At 37.3% G+C, this 21,764-nt stretch overlaps 1 protein-coding gene across 1 annotated transcript in view; it reads left to right on the forward strand.

The window, feature by feature from the left end:
• Positions 1 to 21,764, forward strand: part of ARHGAP21 (Rho GTPase activating protein 21) — a 136,405-nt gene that overhangs the window by 79,247 nt on the left and 35,394 nt on the right. Inside the window, 3 exon segments of the mRNA XM_070381951.1 lie at positions 10,714 to 10,806; positions 13,409 to 13,487; positions 16,338 to 16,392. Coding sequence (XP_070238052.1) covers positions 10,714 to 10,806; positions 13,409 to 13,487; positions 16,338 to 16,392 — 227 coding nt within the window.

The following is a 21,764-nucleotide window of genomic DNA, read 5'->3' on the forward strand; positions in this document are numbered from 1 at the left end:
TTTTTTTTTTTTTTTACATTTGGAAAGCTTTTGTGTGTTATGAGATCTGGAGAGAAGAAAGAGATTGGTTTTACAGTTGAGAAGAGACCATTTGGGGAGCAAAGTCCTGAAGAATACTGGTAACTAAATCCTCACCTGAGACAGAACAAAGGGAAATAAGCGTGTTTTTGTTGTTCAGTCACTTAGTTGTGTCCGACTCTTTGCAGCTCCATGGACTGTAGCTTGCCAGGCTCCTCTGTCCTTGGGATTTTCCAGGCAAGAATATTGGAGTGGGTTGCCATTTCCTTCTCCAGTGGATCCTCCCGACCCAGGGATTGAACCCTCATCTCCTGCATTGGCATTCGGGTTCTTTACCACTGAGCCACCAGGGTAACGGAGGTATGGGTAGGAAAAGACTTTTTAAAAGAAAAAAATGAGGCTACAGTAGTTGAGATAGAGTGGAGTAAGAGATACAGTTATCTAAACAGTGTGAGGAATCAAGATGGCAGAGCAAGTCCTCGAAGGTTATGAGAAGCTTGATATGGCAACCTCAAGGGAAAGGGAATTAAAATATTCAATACAAGCAAGAGACTCTAGTCAGTAGTGTCAAACGCTTAGCTCAACTGGGAAACTAAATCAGTGGGTTACACAGTTTTACTCAGTTGACATCGCACCAAGAACAAGAGCAGAGGGAGGGTCTGGTTGGAATTGTCCATAGCTGGACATTGGCAAGTGGAATGCTTTGGAAGGTCAAGGGGGAGAGGAAGTTGAGGTTGCTGGTGAGTTTGGTTGTAATACTGATCTGTGGGTAAATTTACGAGAAAGTGATTTCTCATAATCACTTTGGAGATTAAAGTACAGATCATGGGAGATTAAAATACTCTTTGGGAGAGTGGATAGTCTTGAAGACTAGAGAGGACTAAGGGTTTCAAGAAAGATGGGCAGGTTTTATCAGTTACATGTCGGGCAGTGGTATGGTCAGAGATGGAAAGATGGTTGCCTGTGGTCAGTGCACTGCGGCACATTTTTCTGGGTTTGCAGAGAACTTAAAATCCAGTACAACTGGAATAACAGGACTGTGAATCCACATGCGATACATACTTTGTGAAATTCCTGAAGCTTCAGAGAGAGAAAAAAACGATGTTGCAGAAACTTCAAATACTCCAGAAGACAGATCCCAGGACTGTTTTGTTCGTCGCAGAGTAAATCAGCTCCTGGCAAGTTGTCTGTTGTCCGAGCTCAGTAAATATTTGTTGAATGAATAACACCCTCCAGAGTATTTCTTGACTGGGAGATTTATAATGCTGGAAAATTATGGCTCGCAACTGACACCTAGTGGTGGTGTACTCAAATTACTAATAAGTGACAGCATTTTCTTTCTTATTTCAGAGAAATCGTACAGATCAGTGGCAGCAACAGTAATAGCTTTGTTCCTGAAACAAGTCTCTGAGTTGATTTTGGGCAGTCTTGCTATTGGCATTTACCAGGACTTTAATTTGAATCAGCAGTAATATTTACAGAACGTCCACTGGATGCCAGACACTGTTCTGTGTGCCAGAGATTTTCATGCGGTGTATATTCTCTTGTATATAGGACCTCACTGAATTTGAATACATAGGTAGAGTGTTCCACTTGGAGTAGAAAACTTGTTCCAGAACTTAATTTTAGGTTTTTTGTGTGTGTGTGTGTGTGTGATTTTACATGTGAGACCTTTCTAAACTTGTTTCATAGCTTTTGGTGCTAACGTTCCTATGTCATGAAATACTTTTCATTAATGTTAGGTAGGCTTTCAGGGAGATTGAGGTAAGGAAGTCTCGGGGTTGTTGTCAATTTATATGATACACGTTGTGCAAGATAACTATATAGCATGGAGAACTGTGAACAGATTTTATCTTTCCTTCATTGCTGTTCAGTCACTAAATCATGTCCGACTCTTCGTGACCCCCGTGAACTGCAGAACACCTGGCTTCCCTGTCCTTCACTGTCTCCCGGGCCTTGCTCAAACTCATGTCCATTGAGTCAGTGATGCCATCCAACCATCTCATCCTCTGTCACCCCCTTCTCCTCCTGCCCTCAATCTTTCCCAGCATCAGAATCTTTTCCAGTGAGTGGGCTCTTTGCATCAGGTGGCCAATGAATTGTAGCTTCAGCTTCAGCATCAGTCCTTTCAATGAATATTCAGGGTTTTTCCTTTAGGATTGACTGGTTTGATCTCCTTGTTGTCCAAGGGACTCTCAAGAGTCTTCTCCAGCACCAGAGTTTGAAAGCATCAATTCTTCGGTGCTCAGTTTTCTTCACAGTCCAACTCTCACATCTGTATATGACTACTGAAAAAACCATAGTTTTAACTATATGGATCTTTGTTGACAAAGTGATGTCTGTGCTTTTTAATATGTGGTCTAGATTTCTCATAGCTTTGCTTCCAAGGAGCAGGAGGTAAAGTTCTGATATGTTAGTAATCATGCTGACATATTTAAAGTATTTATGGATGAATTGACATGATACCTAGGATTTGCACTAAAATACTTTAGGAAGAAAATTTGAGTGTAAATGAAACAAGATGACAGATTTTTGAATAACTATTTAAATTATGTTCATGGCCAGAGGTTATTCTACTGTTTTTCTCTACTTCTGTAAATTCTGGACATTTTCCACACTAAAAAGTAAACAAAAAAATTAGACTGGTGTGGGTGGAAAGAAAGTTTGTTATGATTAAGTTAGAACATGATCTGTATTTTAATATTTAGCAGATTTTCTTGCTTTGCTTTGTTCCATTTGATGTTATTTGAAGATGAGGTTGAATCGCAAGTATGTGTTTGCTTATAATGGATGAAATGTGATTGAGACCTGACAGGTGACTTTATACTGACATTGTCTAGAGACTATTGGAATTTGGACTTTAAAGCTCATAAGATTTGTTGGACAACAGATTGGAGGCCTGGGAGATATAATTTAAAGTACTAGCCATCACTGTGGAAATGAGAGTTGTCTGAAGTGGAAGTTTGGAAACACCTCGATTTAGAAAGCTGGAATGCGATTTTTTTCTCTCTCAGTGCTTCTGCCTTTACAGGGAAGAGAAGAGAAGAGGACCCAGTAATCTGCCATGACAGCCTTCTTAAATTGGATTCTACTTAATTTTCATATAGGATGTATATTCATCATTGATACATGTGGATTTTTGATGCTAAACAGTCTCTTAGGCTCTAAAAGTGTTTTGTATGCCATTAGCAAACCAGACCCCTAAAATGAAAACTAGAAGCCTGTTTTCTTCTTTTTTTAGAAGTCTGTTCTCAATAATTTAAAAGGAGCTATAAAATATTTCAGGCAAACAGAAAAATAAAGGGGAAATGTAACTTCCAAATGCTTACTACCTATGTCATCCTAATATTTCAACACCACCTCATTCCTCTCTGTCTTTCTCTAAGACATAAATTATTATAAATATGACTAAGGCCTTTCTATACAGTTTCTTTTCTGTTCTCTTCCCCCCAGATGTAATTACTAGCTTGAATTTTGCATTTATCACTTCTGCCTTAGTAGAGCCATATTCCTAAACTCCGGCTTGGTAAGTGCTTCCCCACGCCCTGGGTTTGTTTTTTTTTCGTCTGTAGCAATCTGCAGCCCAGCAAAGAGAAGCAAAGATCGTTTTTCATTATTCAAATTTAACTTTGATATATCTGTCTCAGTCTACATTGTGGTTTCAATTATTAGGGGTCTGAAAAATAGATTTTAATTTCAATGAGCTATTTAATTGATTTTCTTTAAATAATTAATGCCTGGAGCCTTAGCATTCCATTATGTGACCTCTTTAGCTTTCTGCCTTTGTGGAGAGCACATGCCTTCTAAGGCTTATCTAACTTTCATATTAAGCCCAGTTTAATTTCAACAGCCTTTTCTTGTGTAGAGATAGAGCATTTCTTTGTTGTTGTCTCTCTCTCTTTTTTTTAATAGCAAAGAAATCGATAAAAAAAACTTAAATCTGTCATTATGAAAACAGATTTGTTTTCATTAAAAAAGTTGTTTGATAGCATGTTTATGAACTGTCAGAGAGAAGAATTTTAAAAAAATCTCAATCTGAGTAATTGCCATTGTTTCCTGCTGCTTTGCTTTTGGTTGAAATGTAAGATGGTATTTCTTTGTTTAAAGAATTTTTTTTATTTTAACTGCTGAGAAATACATTTCTCTTGTCCCTGTAGGGCACAGAGAACTATAGGATTCCCTGATCTATCCCTCTGTGTGTCTTCATTATAGGCCCTTGTTTGTAACTAGTATAGTTCAAAATCTGTTGCTTTGGAAAATAATCGGTTTGCTTTAGTCTGCTTGCTCTGTGGACTTCATATTTCAAATTTTGAAACAATTTAAATCCAGTTGTTTTAGGTTTTAGCATTCTCCAGAGAAGAGGGTCATAGAGCTTCTGGCTTTTAGACACCCATCTCTTTAGTACACTGGGCTTCCTATATGCCTCAGTGGTAAAGAATCCTCCTGTCAGTGCCGGAGATGCTGAAGTCATGGATTCGATCCTGGGGTCGGGAAGATCCCCTGGAGAAGGAAATGGCAACCCACTCCAGTATCCTTGCCTGGAGAATTCCATGGACAGAGGAACCTGGAGGGCTACAGTCCTTGGGGTCCCAAAGAGTCACACGTGACTGAACGACTGAGCACCCACACACTCTTTAAGACAGATTTGTAGTTTGTGTCAGTTATTGGAAATGTTTTAGTGCAGTCTCTCTTCTTTTTTCCGTTGTTCTTTGGTTTCTGCTCTTCAGCTTCCCTCTAATATGACGGTTAAGTTTGTATCGTTCCTCTCTAGACCAGTATTTAATCATGCGTGGCAGTGCTCTGTCCCTGGCTTCATTCACCTCTGCTTTCTACGTAAACCTAAAGGTTTATCATCAGACTCAGCATAGTAGTAACATTCCTTAAAAACCTACTTGTATGAAGTATATTCCTTATAAACCTACTTTATATTCATTATATAAATATGTTAATGAATTCTCTCTTCTAATCCTTACAACAACCTTGCCAGGTGAAAATAAATAAATGATCATCATTCTCATTTTTCCCATGAGTTAACTGGAGCACCAATAAATCATTTGTTTAAAACCCCTTGAGGATGGGATTGCCAGATAAAATATAGGATGCTGAATTATATTTGAATTTCTGATAGACAATAATTTTTGCAAAATCCAGTAACTCTTCTTGGAAAGTACGTGGTAGAGCTGGGATTTTAAACCCAGTAATCCGGTCATAGGTCTCAAGCTGTTGACTGCTACATTATACTGGATGTGGAGAGTAAAAACCATGCCCACCTGGATGCTCATTCAGTGTTTGGATGGCAGCTACTACCTATTCATTATTGTTTAGTTGTCCACCCCTCCCCCAACTAATTATATTTACTGAAATGTAAAAGTATTTGCATTCTTTCTGATTTCAAAGTGTCGCTTTCACCTTCAAGTAAATACATATATGCTTTTTACATCTTCTTATCTAAGTCTTTACTAATTGTATGTTAAGTGGCAAAATAGAATAAAATCGGACTTTTCTGGAGTACATGCTCATTTTAGCCATTCTTATTCACATAAGATTACCACCATCTTCTTCCTTTTCTCAAAGACAGAAAGATTTAGTTACATGTGTGTGCTAAAAAGACACATTTCCCTTTTCTTCTGATAAGGAAATGAGGCTTGAATAAAGTCTTTAGAAAACTAAGAAATTATAAAATACACATGCAGAATTGAAAGAGACATTTTACTGAGAATTGCCAAGGAAGCCACTAACTCCGCTAAATGATCCTACAGGGAAGTAAGGGGTAAATTTTCCTGATGAATTGCCACAGGGTTAGACTTTTAGTTTTGCATATCTAGAAACTGATTGTAAAAAACCAAAGGCATAAGAGATTGAATAACACAGACTTTAAATTTGATGCTTGTGATTTCCAGTTCTAGTGGAATTGCAGAGAGCATATATTAAAAAGAAGACACTCTTAAAATTAATGAACTATGTCTTTAACATAAGACTTAAAGTCAAGGCATATAGAAATTGAAGAGAGGGATATTTCTTATTAAACCTGTCTGTAATTAATGGATGCCTCTGGGAAATTTTTCTATTGTCCAGAAGAAACTGGATAACATCTGTAGTAGTAATAGCAAGTCAGAATTCTGTAGAGAGTCTAGAAAGGAAAGTGAACAAGAAGGATCAGAGTACAACTCTTAGCAGTTAAAATAGTGTTTGCTATAAGACTGGCCCTTCTTTTAGTGTACTCCATCTTCATATATTTTCAGGCATAGTATATTGAAGAATTGGTCAATCTGTGGCAAAGTCTTTCTGAATTTATAGTGGTAGTCATTGCCAAGTTACTGTTTCCTTAATAGAAATTAAAACCAAATTATTTGAACCGCATCTATTCTGTGTAAAAGTTCCTATAGGAACTTTCAGAAGTCACTATATTGCTATATAGTCAGCTTTTTACTATTTTGTAGCAGTCATTAATAGTCATTTATATTTTTGTGTTTCTTAAATGTAGGTATGATATAATCACCTTTGGGACATGGTGGACTGCAAGTCATTAATAAAAAGAAAAATGTGTCCTTTCTTTTATTATATAAATCTTTCCTTGAAACAATGACTTGATACAGCAAAACTTATTAAACCTTCAAATCTCTAGCCAAGAAAAAAGTAAATGGTTTTCTTTAAACGCCCACTGCTGTGAATGTTGAGTTGGCTACATAAGGACCTAGCCTGATTACCAACTTGTTTGGAATTAAGTGTTTGCATTTTAAGTGAGTTAAATTGAAAAGAATTTTTTTTTCCCCTTTCAAACTAGTTGTAAGCGAAAGCTTGATGTAAGATTTAAATAAGAAGTTTGTTCACTTATTGAGCAATGATTTATCGAATGTCCATTCTGTGCCAGGCATTGTTAGGTCTATGAGCATCAGTGAACGTGGCAAAAATCCCTGCTCTTCATTTTAGTTGAAGAGATAAACAAGCAACATGTAAACAAATAAATATGTAATTGTAAGTAGTGGATGACCAGTTCTGTGAAGTAAAAGCTTGGCACAGACAGAAAAATTTTCCAGACTTTGTATTATAATTTTCAGAGTACAGCAAATGCCCTGTCTGTCTGTATTCCACAATAATGTGTGTCTGAGTATGTGGCTATCTAGGTTTATTTTTTTCCCTCAAATCATTTGAAAATTATGTTGCAGATATCCTCATTATAATAATGGAAATGTAACAATATAATAATAAAATATGATAATTGATGATTACTAATACTTCATCCCTAAGTATTTCAACAAACATCTCTTCAGAATGAGGACATTCTTCCTTATCAGTTCAGTTCAGTTGCTCAGTCGTGTCCGACTCTTTTCAACCCCATGAATCGCAGCACATCAGGCCTCCCTGTCCGTCACCAACTCCCGGAGTTCACTCAAACTCATGTCCTTCGAGTTGGTGATGCCATCCAGCCATCTCATCCTCTGTCCTCCCCTTCTGCTCCTGCCTTCAATCTTTCCCAGCATCGCGGTCTTTTCAAATGAGTTAGTTCTTCTCATCAGGTGGCCAAAGTATTGGAGTTTCAGCTTCAGCATCAGTCCTTCCAGTGAACACTCAGGACTGATCTCCTTTAGGATGGACTGGTTGGATCTCCTTGCAGTCCAAGGGATTCTCAAGAGTCTTCTCCAACACCACAGTTCAAAAGCATCAATTCTTCGGCGCTCAGCTTTCTTTATAGTCCAACTCTCATATCCACGCATGACTACTGGAAAAACCATAGCCTTGACTAGATAGACCTTTGTTGGCAAAGTAATGTCTCTGCTTTTTAATATGCTATCTGCTGCTGCTAAGTCGCTTCAGTTGTGTCTAACTGTGTGCGAACCCATAGACACCAGCCCACCAGGCTCCCCTGTCCCTGGGATTCTCCAGGCAAGAATACTGGAGTGGGCTGCCATTTCCTTCTCCAATGCATGAAAGTGAAAAGTGAAAGTGAAGTCGCTCAGTCGTGTCTGACTCTTAGCAACCCCATGGACTGCAGCCCACCAGGCTCCTCCGTCCATGGGATTTTCCAGGCAAGAGTACTGGAGTGGGTTGCCATTGCCTTCTCCGAATATGCTATCTAGGTTGGTCATAACTGTTCTTCCAGGGAGCAAGTGTCTTTTAATTTCATGGCTGCAATCACCATCTGCAGTGAGTTTGGAGCCCCCAAAAATAAATATAAAAAAATTATTTTATTTATAAAAATAAAGTCATTGTTTCCACTGTTTTCCATCTATTTGCCATGAAATGATGGGACTAGATACCGTGATCTTAGTTTTTTTAATTTTGAGTTTTAAATCAACTTTTACTCTGCTCTTTCACTTTCAATATGAGGCTCTTTAGTTCTTCTTCGCTTTCTGCCATAAGGGTGTGTCATCTGTATATCTGAGGTTATTGACATTTCTCCCGGCAATCTTGATTCCAGCTGTTGCTTCATCCAGCCCAGCATTTGTCATGATGTACCCTGCATATAAGTTAAATAAGCAGGGTGACAATATATAGCGTACTCCTTTCCCTATTTGGAACCAGTCTGTTGTTCCATGTCCAGTTCTAACTGTTGTTTTCTGAACTGCATACAGATTCCTCAAGAGGCAGGTTAGGTGGTCTGGTATTCCCATCTCTTTAAGAATTTTCCAGAGTTTGTTGTGGTCCACACAGTCAAAGGCTTTGGCGTAGTCAACAAAGCAGAAGTAGATGTTTTTCTGGAATTCTCTTACGTTTTCGATGATCCAACGGATGTTGGCAATTTGATCTCTGGTTCCTCTGCCTTTTCTAAATCCAGCTTGAACATCTGGAGGTTCACAACTCATGTACTGTTGAAGTCTGGCTTGGAGAATTTTGAGCATTACTTTATTAGTGTGTGAAATGAGTGCAATTGTGCAGTAGTTTGAGCATTCTTTGGCATTGCCTTTCTTTGGGATTAAAATGAAAACTGACCTTTTCCAGTCCTGTGGCCACTCCAGATTTGCTGGCATATTGAGTGCAGCACTTTCACACCATCATCTTTTAGGATTTGAAATAGCTCAACTGGAATTCCATCACCTCCACTAGCATCATAATGATGCTTCCTAAGGCCCACTTGACTTTGCATTCCAGGATGTCCAGCTCTAGGTTGGTAATCACACCATCATGATTATCTGGGTCATGAAGATCTTTTTTGTACAGTTCTTCTATGTATTCTTGCCACCTTTTCTTAATATCTTCTGCTTCTGTTAGGTCCGTACCATTTCTGACCTTTATTGTGCCCATCTTTGCATGAAATGTTCCCTTGATATCTCTAATTTTCTTGACGAGATCGCTAGTGTTTCCCATTCTATTGTTTTCCTCTCTTTCTTTGCATTAATCTCTGAGGAAGGCTTTTTTATCTCTCTTTGATAGTCTTTGGAACTCTGCATTCAAATGGGTGTATCTTTCCTTTTCTCCTTTGCTTTACTCTTCTCTTCTTTTCACAGCTATTTGTCAGGCCTCCTCAGACAACCATTTTGCCTTTTTATATTTCTTTTCCTTGGGGCTGGTCTTGATCCCTGCATCCTGTACAATGGATAAAAATTCATATAAAAAGGTTTAATTTGACAACAATTATGGATTCTTTATATTTGACACTCAATCAAATTCTGCTCAGCGTTGCAGTCTAACAAAGTCTAACAAAATGGATTAAATTTACCCCATACATGTATATGTATTATTTTCTCAGTTACATTCTTTTTAAAGAGTCAGGGCTCTGTGTTCTGTTTCAGTTTCTGATTCAGTAGATCTGAACACACTTCCTGGGTTTGTCAATACTGCCGGTCTGGGGACCACACTGAGTACCTACCTGTTTGTCCTCTCTCAGTACTTACCTTCATACTTTAAATGTTACCACTTACTTTAAATGTTCTCTCATCTATGACTCCTTTTTTTTCACTTCTGTGTATTGAAACTGTCAGTTTTTCTCAAATGTTAGTGTGTAGGTGAATCACCAGGGAAAATTGTTGACAAAGCAGATTTCTGATTGGACTCCAAACATTGATTTTTAGCAAGTCCCTGAGCTGGTCTGTGGATAGCAGTTGGTGAAGTCCTGACTTTCCCATTTGATCACCTGCTCCTCATCACCATGACTGTCTGTTGTATTTGTCTCTGTTTTTTAATGCTGTAGTATCAATCTTCATTCACATGTCTGTCTCCCTCCAGCATCCCTAAAGGGAAAGAACTGTTTTACTTGGCATTAGGACTTCAGTGCTTAATACCATGCAATATTAAAAAGCAGTAGACTTGATAAAAATAAATTACTGAACAAATGGAAAAAAAAAAAAAGGCAGTAAACTTGAGTACCACCTGTATAATTAGCTCTGTGATCTTGGAGAACTTACTTAATCTCCCTGAGCCTCAGTGTCCTCTTTTGTTCCATGGTACTATTTACTCACTATGGAAATTAGCTCTCAGGCATGGTAGTATTTAGTGTAGTAATTTACATTCAGAATGTTCCCAATAAATGGAAACCATTGCTACTGTGATGGTTGTGTTATGAAAGAAGCAAAATAAATGTTTGAGTTCATGAAATACTCTTAATAATGACTTCAGCATTCAAATTCAGGATATGTGGTTAATACTTCATTAAAAGATCTTGGCTTACTTGTCTCAATTAAACATAGTTTCCTGTTTTGCTATTTTATGGAAATATTGTGAAGTAAAACCATGCCTTGGTTCTTTTATCTCCCACAGGAAAACAAAGAAACCGTTTGGAACCCATGGACACCATCTTTGTTAAACAGGTGAAAGAGGGCGGACCTGCTTTTGAAGCTGGATTATGCACAGGTGCTGATATTTAAACAGACTCTAAATTTCTTGCTTTGTTTCTTCCATATTTCATTTTCCATATTTTTCTTTCTCCTTCTGTATATTTCTTCCTTCTTCTTCATATTAGTTATTTCTGAGACCTAGTTAGTTATATCAGAGAAGGCAATGACACCCCACTCCAGTACTCTTGCCTGGAAAATTCCATGGATGGAGGAGCCTGGTAGGCTGCAATCCATGGGGTCGTGAAGAGTCAGACATGACTGAGAGACTTCACTTTCACTTTTCATTTTCATGCATTGGAGAAGGAAATGGCAATCCACTCCAGTGTTCTTGCCTGGAGAATCCCATGTAAGAATCCCCATGCAGGGGAGCCTGGTGGGCTGCCGTCTATGGGGTCACACAAAGTCAGACACAACTGAAGCAACTTAGCAGCTGCAGCAGCAGCAGTTAGTTTTATGCTTCTTGATACTCAAATAGATACATTCTGACCGAAATACAGAGTTGTACAGGACTGAGCAACTTAGCACACGCACACACAATTTGTGGGCCCTTTTTTTGTTGTTGTTGTTCAGTTGCTAAGTGGTGTCTGACTCTTTGCGACCCCATGTACTGCAGCACGCCAGGCTTCTCTTTCCATCACTATTTCCATGAGTTTGCTCAAACTCACATCCATTGAGTCAGTGATGCCATCCAGCCATCTCATCCTCTCAACCATCGCCCCTTTCTCTTGCCCTCAGTTTTTCCCAGCATCTTTTCCCAGGGTTTTTTCCAGTGAATCAGCTCTTTGCATCACGTGGCCAAAGTATTGGAGCTTCAACTTCAGCATCAGTCCTTCCAATGAATATTCAGGGTTGATTTCCTTTAGGATTGACTATTTTGATCTCTTTGCTGTCCAAGAGACTCTCAAGAGTCTTCTCCAGTACCAGAGTTCAAAAGTGTCAATTCTTTAGCATTCAGCCTTCATTGTAGTCCAACTCTCACATCCATACATGACTACTGGAAAAACCATAGCTTTGACTAGACAGACCTTTGTCGCAAAGGTCCGTGATGTCTCTGCTTTTTAATATACTGTCTAGGTTTGTCATAGCTTTTTTTCCAAGGAGCAAGGATCTTTTAATTTCAAAAATTGGGCTCTTTTAGTTACCACTTAATAATGGATTCTCAGAGGCCCTTTAAAACAACCTATTTTGCATACATTTAATTTTGACAAAGGTGAACAAAATAGTAAAATGATGAAGATATTTATTGATCTAATTAAAATAATCTTGAAGCTCCAAATTCAGAAGAGCCTGGCCTGCCAGAGATGAATTAGTTCATTCCACCACAAAGAGTAGCTTATTTTTTGGTTAAAATGGTAAATTTTCTTTATTTAAAAATTTTTATCAGTATAGTTGCTTTATAGTGTTGTGTTAGTTTCTGCTGTGCAGCAAAGTGAGTTGGCTATACTTACATATATAACCCCTCTATGTTGGATTTCCTTCCCATTTACACCCCTTAGTGCATCAAGTAGAGTCCTGTGTGCTGTACAGTAGAGTTCTCGTTAGTATCTATTTTATACATCATATCAGCAGTGTATATGTGTCAATCCCAATCTCCCAATTCATTCCATCCCTCCAAGTCCCCAAAGAGTAACTGAAGTCTCCAGTGCAATGCAAGCAAGCCCAGCTGCATATCTGCAGTGTGTGGTCTGTTTGTTCTGAAATATTTTGTGACTTATGATTTTCATAAAAACTAGCTAGGACTTAGTTTAGAGTAATGCACACACTAAAATAGTTACCCCTTTCTTTTGTTTTTAAACATGAAATAATTTAAAATGGAATTAATGAAAAACTATCTTTCACTGCCTTTTGATTAAAATATCTTTTCAGCTACAAGTATAAGTATTGGGTGTCATTCCTAAGATATATTAGGATGCACTGTTAATTTGTTAATTGTTTTTTTGGTCATAGTTGAGGGGCTGTGCTAAGCACATGAAAAGTACATTTTTTCTATTTTCTTCTTTCCCTTATCCTTTCTCTCATTTATTTTCTCTTCTGCTCCGTTGAATTTTTTTGAGTCGTCCAGATGTCCTTTACCCCATGAAAATGAAGAACAAGTTAATATATATAAAGTCAAACCCATGTGCATGCCCATATTTAAGTTCTGCAGTACAGCACTAATCAGTAAACTAAAGAGACTGGGAGAACATGACACGGAAATTAGTTGGACTAAAATTGGAGGACACTGAAGTTCCCTAGTGGTCCAGTGGTTAAGACTCTGCACCAGGGCTGTATCCCTGGTCAAGGAGCCAAGATTCCCCATATTGCACTGCATAGCCAAAAAGCTTAAAAAATAAATAAATAAAGTTAGAGGATTTATTTTATTTATATAAATATTTAGAGATAAAATACTTTTTGAGGTTTCTAAATTCATCAGTTGCTGTGCTCTTCATTTAAAACATCGTTATGTCTCATAAGCTGGATATATTAAAATTTAGGATCATTTTTATAAAAGATATTTTACAAAACAATGAGCAAGGATAGATCAAAAATAAGTATATTACTCAAGAAGTATTACAAAAGTACTCAGAAGTGACATTGTAAAGGAATTCCTCATGTGTTTTTTTAATTCCTCTTTGAAGGTGATCGAATTATAAAAGTCAATGGAGAAAGTGTTATTGGAAAGACCTATTCTCAAGTAATTGCTTTAATCCAGAACAGGTAAGTCTTGGCATGATTAATTTTGGCCAAAGATGGGTTTTATAAATCAATGAAGAAAGTAGACTTAATACAATATTGTATTCCTGTAAGAAGCTGATGTGATATAAAGATAGGAAACCTTCCTTTAAAGTTGAAAATGCATTTGAAAGTTACCAAGCGCGTACTACCAGAGGATGGCGTATTTGGTTGCATTGTTTTGGCAAATTTACTCAATTTGTAATTAAAATCCTTTTGAGCCTGAGAGGCATACATTTTATATTTGCCATTAAGTTTCTTACTTTTATTTGAAGTGACAATCAAATTTGTTTATAATATGTATATAAATACTTGCATATATAATTTATTTTAAAACTACTAAGATAACTTGTCTTTAAATAGCTTACTGAATAATATTCTTGGCTCAGATTCATTTGTTTTAACAAAGACCACAAGAAATCATCTTTTAATCCACTTGTCTGCCTACTTTCTACAGAATAGGATTTTGAGTTTTAAAGGTAGAATAGTATTTATAGAGTGACTGACTGTAAAGATAATTTAGTCCAACTCTCTTTCTCTCTGTCACACACCTAGACTTTTTTTTTAAAATTACAAATACAGAAATCAAAAGCCAAAGAGGTTGGCATATTAAATTTCGATCAAGAATAAGCCATGACTCTATGAGGGTCTGATTTCCAGATCATCATCACAAGAGATTCTACCCAGATTCAGATACAGTAACTTTTAGGTGACCTATTGCTTTATGTTAGCCACACTCAGCTGTCTGTAATTAAATTGAAGTTGACTGTTTTCTGAAGACTTCTATCAAGCTCCTCTAACCATGTCTAAAGCAGTTCATGCTATAATCTCACTTATTTACACAAGGCTCCTTGGTGATGTTAGTGGTAAAAAACCTGCCTGCCAGTGCAGGAGATGTAAGAGATTCAGGTTCAATTCCTGGGTCGGAAAGATCCCCTGGAGAAGGAAATGGCATCCCACTCCGGCTTCTCCAGTGGGGTTCCCCAGTGGCTCAACGAGTAAAGAATTTGCCTGCACTGCAGGAGACACAAGAGACACAGATTCAATCCCTGGGTCAGGAAGATCCCTGGAGGAGGAAATGGCAACCCACTCCAGTATTCCTGCCTGGAAAATCCCATGGACAGAGGAGCCTGGCAGGCTACAGTCCACGGCATCGCAGAGTCGGACATGACTGAGTGACTTAGCAACAACAGTTTACACAAATGCCCTAATACGTTGCCACTTTTACAGTTGGGTGATCATGATTTATTGATTTCAGAGTATTCTTTTTACTATTGGATTCTCGGTGTTCCTGAGTGACACCTATTTGATCTTAAGTATTGAGGAAACCGGGGGACTGGTAAAGAATTGAAAGCCTCCTCCAGAGGCAGTGGGGAGATCTACCCAAATTTTCTTTTGGAAAATAATTTAGATCATGATAAATATAACTATGTTTTGTCAACCTATAATTTAAGAGTTTTCAGGGTATTTCTTAACATGTCTTCTTTAAAAATACCATTTCCCAAAACAACCATAATTTAATCTTTGTTTTCCTCAAACTCCACATTAATTTTTTTTTTTGGTTACTGATGCAGTTCATCTTTCACGATAATAACATTTTGGAATGACAGTCTTAATTTTTCACCAGTATAGCAATTTGAAAAATTAAATAAATAAATAAAATGTTTTTTTTTTTCATGATCTTATTTTTCTTTTAAAAAATTGTGTTCCTTTTGTCTGCAGTTGGTAGCAAATGGATTAATGCAGCACAAAGCCATTGAGATTCTGCAGTGTATTAATGTAAAAATGTATCCTTGCAGAAGAATTTATCTAAGCATCAGTATGTATTTTCTACCAACTCTAAATGTTGAAATTCAAGTACTTACATATTTTCTTAGTGGAATTTATTTGAACCTGTGGTTCTTACTGGTTTACTATTTTCTTTGCATTTATGAACCTAAAATTAAGGGTTCAAATAGAGACACCAGTAAATTATTAGACTTTCGGTTTTTTGTTGTTTGTTTCTTAATCTCATGATTGTATTGGGGGGAAATCTATCCGGTATTGTTAGGATAGATACTGAGGCCCTAGCTGGGGACCGCACCACTGTCCTTGCATATCTCAATGTAATTCTGATATCACAGGACTTGGTATATTAATTTTTGCCTTTGAGCTGTTTTAAACCTAGAGAAACTTGTCTATTATTTCAACAGGACACTTGCAGTACCAAAATAAAATGAGACTTTGGGCTATTCCTATAAAAGCTCTAAATTAAATCATGGAGAAGAAAGCAAATAGTTGAGATGATATATGGTATTTAAAGATAAGGCATCATTTTGATGGTTGTGATGGTGAACTCTTATTTCCTTCCCTTCTGAGGCCAAGAGGGAATATTTCAAAATTAGGATGTTTAGTATTGCTTAAAATGTTAAATTTGAGGGTTCTTTGATTATTTTCATGTTAATGGGTTTTTAACTTGATAAACAGACTATGTAGTAAAAATTTGTAATTTGTTCTGTGACCTGAGATAAAGGAATACATAATTATATATTGATGAGCTTTGTTCCAGGAATATTCAATATAAGTAATCTACTTGGTGTTTCTAAATTAGAAGCATGTTGTAAAGAACACTTGACCAGTTCTGAATAGCTCAAACATACATACATAATTATTATATACACATAAAAATTACTACTTTTCATTTTAATGATTTGGATTTAAAATAAAGATTTTTAAAATCTGCAAGTTAAACTCATAATTAACTTAAAAAATACCTGAGTTACCTCTTTTTTCCTTTATGTCCTTCTTGTATAATTTTTGCCTCCCCTAAAATAGTTTATGTATATTCAATTTCAGTGATACAACATTGGAACTTAGTGTTATGCCAAAAGATGAAGACATTCTCCAAGTGGTAAGTTTTATTTGTTCAAATATGTGGATTGTTTTAAAGTTATGAATGTTAATAAAAATTCTCTAAAGATAGAGGTGAATTAGATTTTTTAAAAAGATTCTAAGGGGGAAAACCCTTAAAACACTGTTTTTCTCTACACTTTACCAAAGAGAGAGAGACAGACAGACAGACCACTGTCAATTTTTTACAGTTAAGCAACATGAGAATGTTTATTGATTTCACAGTAAACTTGCTGTTGTCATTTGGGATGAGATTCCTACAGAGTTTGTTTGCCCCACTGTTGTGTTCTACATTATTCCTTTGACCAAAATCCAAACCTCAGAATGCAAGTATATATCCCCAGGAATTAGACTTTTTAAAAAAATTATAAAGTCAGAAGTTTTATGAAAGCCATTTCTTAATTTTTCAATAAGTATTACTGCTTATAAATGAACTTACCGAACAGTTTTCAACAGTATTCATTCATTCCATTATAAGGAATGTTCACAATGAGTACAGTCCACACCTTAAGGGAAAAATACGTTAACCTCTTAGAGAGGGAATGAAATTAGATAGCTGAAAACCTATAGCATTTGTCTTAAAATATCTTTCTCCTCTTGAGAAAGAAAACAAATTGAATGGAGTACTCAACTCCTTTATTAAACTTATATACTGCCGATGGTAAAAATAGAAGACAAATTTTGTTCAGGAATACTTTTCCTCAATTGACTTTTGTAGTTCAGCAGAATAAAACAATTAGATTGGGGAAATAGTGGCTGCTGAAGTTTGTGGTTTTTAGAAAACTTCCTTTTAGAGAATTGTCACTGCTGTTTTGGAGAAGGCAATGGCAACCCACTCCAGTACTCTTGCCTGGAAAATCCCATGGATGGAGGAGCCTGGTAGGCTGCAGTCTATGGGGTTACTAAGAGTTGGACACGACTGAAGCGACTTAGCAGCAGCAGCAGCAGCATTGCTGTTTTACTCAGAACTAATGGAATCTTTGTGATAAGAATCAAAATAGGGATGTTTTTCATTTATAAGGTGTTAATTTGAACTTGGCTCAACCAAAGTGCTAAATAATCTTTGTAAACACTTTAAAAAAATATTACTAAAACTAATCCTAATAATTCCACTTAGGGAAGCCTGGTGTGCTGCAGTCCATGGGGTCGCAGAGTCGGACACGACTGAGCGACTGAACTGAACCGAACTGATTCGCTTACACATAAAATATAATTAACCAAAATTCGTGGAGATCAACCTTGTGTTTTCAAGGCAGGATGATTTCATTTTAAAATGGCAGTTTTACTGATAAAAGATTATCCTTCTTAAGTGCACAGTTCTGTTGAGGTCAGGGGTGTCTGATCAAGGAGGGATAACCATCCATGATGGTTTTCTTAATCAAGTGGAATTAGTTGCAGGGTTCCTACCCTGATCATTCAGCACAATGAAAGAGTAACAGTCATAACCATGGAAGGCAGTGAAGTCACTAGATTGAAAATAAAGAGGGGCTTATTTTCTAGGGCTCTACTTATGCAAAGGACCAGGAGGTGATACTTACAGGGTAGGGCAGGCTTGACCTTGAACTGTTGCATTCTCCTGACTCAGAGACAGAGTGCTCTTCCGAAACAGAACTCTACTGAAGAGTCATCTTTAGGAGACTCTTTCCTTGCTAAGGTGAAGGCACTGGTGGGACTTTGTTAGAACAGTGAAAGAAACAGTTCATTTCAGAGTGGCTGGCAATGAATAAACGCTGAGGGGAGGGATCAAGCACAGAATGATCATCCTAGCATGCTGTGTGGTTGATGCAGGGGATCGACAGTGCAATAATGTTCTAAGGATGTGATCAGTGGGAAGTTTAATTGATGAGTCTCCTTGTGTTTTATCTAAAGTAGAGGGAAACTACAAATTGTTGCACCACAGGGAAAAGTTGGTTCACTGGGCTGACCCAAGCACACAGATCTTCAAAGTTCCTCAGTAAAGGGTCCTGATATACTGTAACAGAAAAGTCATATTCTTACAACTTGTTGTTTTATTTTAAGCATAAGAAATTAAAAGCCCAGGGACTTCCCTGGTGGTCCAGTGGTTAAGATTCCACCTTCCAATGCAGGAGGTGTGGGTTCCATCCCTAGTTGGGGGACCTAAGATCCCACATGCCTCACAGCCAAAAAATCAGAACATGAAACAACAGAAGCAATATTGTAACAAATTAAACACAGACTAAAAACGGTCTACATCAAGAAATAAATAAATAAATATTCTAAAAAAAAAAAGAAAGAATTAAATGCCCATATCCTTGATAATAAAAGAAAACCTCACCTTAAAACCCAGTCTTCATTCAAATTTGCATGTCCTGTAATTTGTTAGGAAATTGAAGGAGTGTATATAGTTAATGTAGGTTATGCCTTGTTCCCCAAAGAACATCAAAATGCAGAAACTTCTTTTCCACATAAATGTTTTTAGCTAGGATATCTACAAGTGTCATTTTAAAAAGCCACTATAAAATCCAAAGAGAATCTGGGATTTAAAAAACATGTGAAAACAAGAGGCCTTCAGAAATATTTATGTTGCTCTTAAATCTGTTACTTAAAATACATGCTTGTAAAGATGTATTTGTCCCTGTGAGGTTGAATATTCATTGTAAAGAAAACATGAACATTTTTACAGCCACTGTAAACATCATTTACCCAAGAGAGGGCTTGTTTTCTCAGTCTACATGTGTTTGCCTGGGTAACAGCAGGATGGGGTGTCCATGAACTTTTGCTCCTCAAGTAATGTATAGACCAAGTGGTTCTAGAGGTCCTCAGCTCATCTTTGAGAGGTGATGTAGAAAATTTGATTTAAAACTTGCCTCATGGAAGGACTGGTATATAATAATAAATCTCATAATTTACAGAAGACAGTGATACAGAGTTGAAAAGCACAAAGTAAAAAAATAAAAAAAAAAGAAAAGCACAAAGTATTGGTAAAATTGAGAATTCTTCATTATGTTATTAAATTAGTGCTGGTAATAGTACTCCTTTACTTGGCAGCCTTGTTTTTTAAACATATCTAGATCCACAATACGTTTAGTTTTGTATTCATTTCAGTCATCTTATGTAATGATATTTTAGACTATGATCATAATCTTAGACAAGTTCATATTTTTATGGTGATATTACAAAATAAAAAGCACTTCCTGTTGCACTTTTTAAAAAGTGAAATGATTGTGTTGCTGTCTCAGACATTGAATGAAACAGCCATCACCCATCAAGTCGCCTGAAGGGCGATAGTGATAGTAGTGTTAGTCGCTCAGTCGTGTCTGACTCTTTGAGACCCCATGGACTGCAGCCCACCTGGCTCCTCTGTCCATGGAATTCTCCAGGCGAGAATACTGGAGTGGGTTGCCATTTCCTCCTCCAGGCGATCTTCCGGACCCAGGGATTGAACCTGGGTCTCCTACATTTCAGGCAGATTCTTTACCATCTGAGCCACCAGGGAAGTCCCTGAAGGGCAATGCTAATGGGGAAAAAAAAAAATGTCCTCAAATGGACCCATTGTAGGAGGGCTAGATCTGAGCATTCTTTTCCATTCACACCTCAAGACATTTTGGTAAGCCTTTAGCACCATGGACTCAAAATTGAATTTTGAGTTGATCAGTTGTGATGGCTCTGGAGATTCTCAGGTATGTCTGGTGTTTGACAAGGGCATTTGGAGCCTACTTCATGTTATTCTCTGTTAAACACAGCCAGGTTAAACAGCTTTTCTGGTGTAACAGGGAAGAAAGTGATGTACTAAGACTTGAACCCACGCAGGTCTGAGACTGTATATAGCCTGTAGTTGAAGCTAAACCACCATTCCACACTGCCATTGGGTCCAGATGAAGGATTCCTGTGGCTGACACAGTCCCACTGCCGAGCTGTCAGGATAACCAGTCTCTGGGCTCTGCACCCACTGCCCTAGTCACCACTCCACGAATATTGTGACATACGTTGAGAAATGTAATTTAACCGAAGTTTTCCTTTAGATTTATCAGAAGCACTTTCTAATCAAATAATTATTTATTATGTTCCACACTCAGTATACTCTTCAATTTAAAATTAGGTGTCCATTTGTCACATGTGCATCAGGGTGGTCCTGCTTTAGAATAGGGAAACAAGAACGGGAATTTTGGAAGGTTCTTTCATATTTTGAAAGTTTGAAGCAGTTACTTTCTTCTGCTTTTTTATCTTATTTTAAATATTTTTTAAAAAAGAATCTGCCTGCAGTGTGGGAGACCCTGGTTCAATTCCTGGGTCGGGAAGATCCTCTAGAGAAAGGATAGGCTAGATACCCACTCCAGTATTCTTGGGCTTCCCTTGTGGCTCAGCTGGTAAAGAATCCGCCTGCAATACAGGAGACCCTGGTTCAATTCCTGGGTCAGGAAGATCTGCTGGAGAAGGGGTAGGCTACCCACTCCAGTATTCTTGGGCTTCCCTCGTGGCTCAGCTGGTAAAGAATCTGCCTGCAATGTGTGGGAGACCTGGGTTCGATTCCCGGGTTGGGAAGATCCCCTGGTGGAAACGCTACCCACTCTAGTATTCTGAAGAATTCTGTGGACTGTATAGTCAGCGCATGGGGTCGGAAAGAGTTGGACACGACTGAGCGACTTTCACTTAAAATATTATGAGAATATACATACTTGTTAGAAAAGTTTCAAATGATTTAGAAAGGTATAAGCTGTCCACAACATCCCCTTCTCCCATGCCCCACTGTGACATATCTGGCATGTATTTGAAAATTATACAAACACGATAGGTGGTTATTTTTGCTTTTGTCATAGGTACAGGTATTAAAATTAACAGATCAGCCTGTTAACAGTGAACTGGTAGGCAGGAATTTTAATCTTAGTAGCTTATTTATTCTGCACTCTTTTTGTTGGTTTGTTTTTATTATTTACTAGGCAATAAATACAGTATGGTAATAGTAATACTATAGTAATGGGTATGGTAAGTGACTTGGATGCAATTCTACTAAAACGGAACTGAAAGATTATTTTTGGATTATTTAGCTACTGTTAGGCACTGTACATATAATTAAGATCCAGACTGTTAACATTACATTTTATTTAAATGCTCCTTACAATTCTAATTCCAAATGGAGACATTTGTAAGGCATCTTTCCTTACTCACTCCCCTCAACCCCCGCTTAGAGAACCCTTTGGATCTGTAGGCATGACAGGGTTGCTACTATTCTGTTTTCATTAGATATGGCTTGAACTTTAACATTATGAACTTTTAAACTATTAAGCTACTATAAGATATAAAACTTAAGAACAAGGGTAAAGGAAATTCAAGAAAAAACATAGAGTGATATTTAAAAGGACTAATGAAAAAAATTGGCCAGAGTTTTTTTTTTTTTTGGTCATATCCTGTTGA

This window comes from Bos mutus, chromosome 13 (assembly GCF_027580195.1).
Source record: "Bos mutus isolate GX-2022 chromosome 13, NWIPB_WYAK_1.1, whole genome shotgun sequence".
Lineage (NCBI taxonomy): Eukaryota > Metazoa > Chordata > Mammalia > Artiodactyla > Bovidae > Bos > Bos mutus.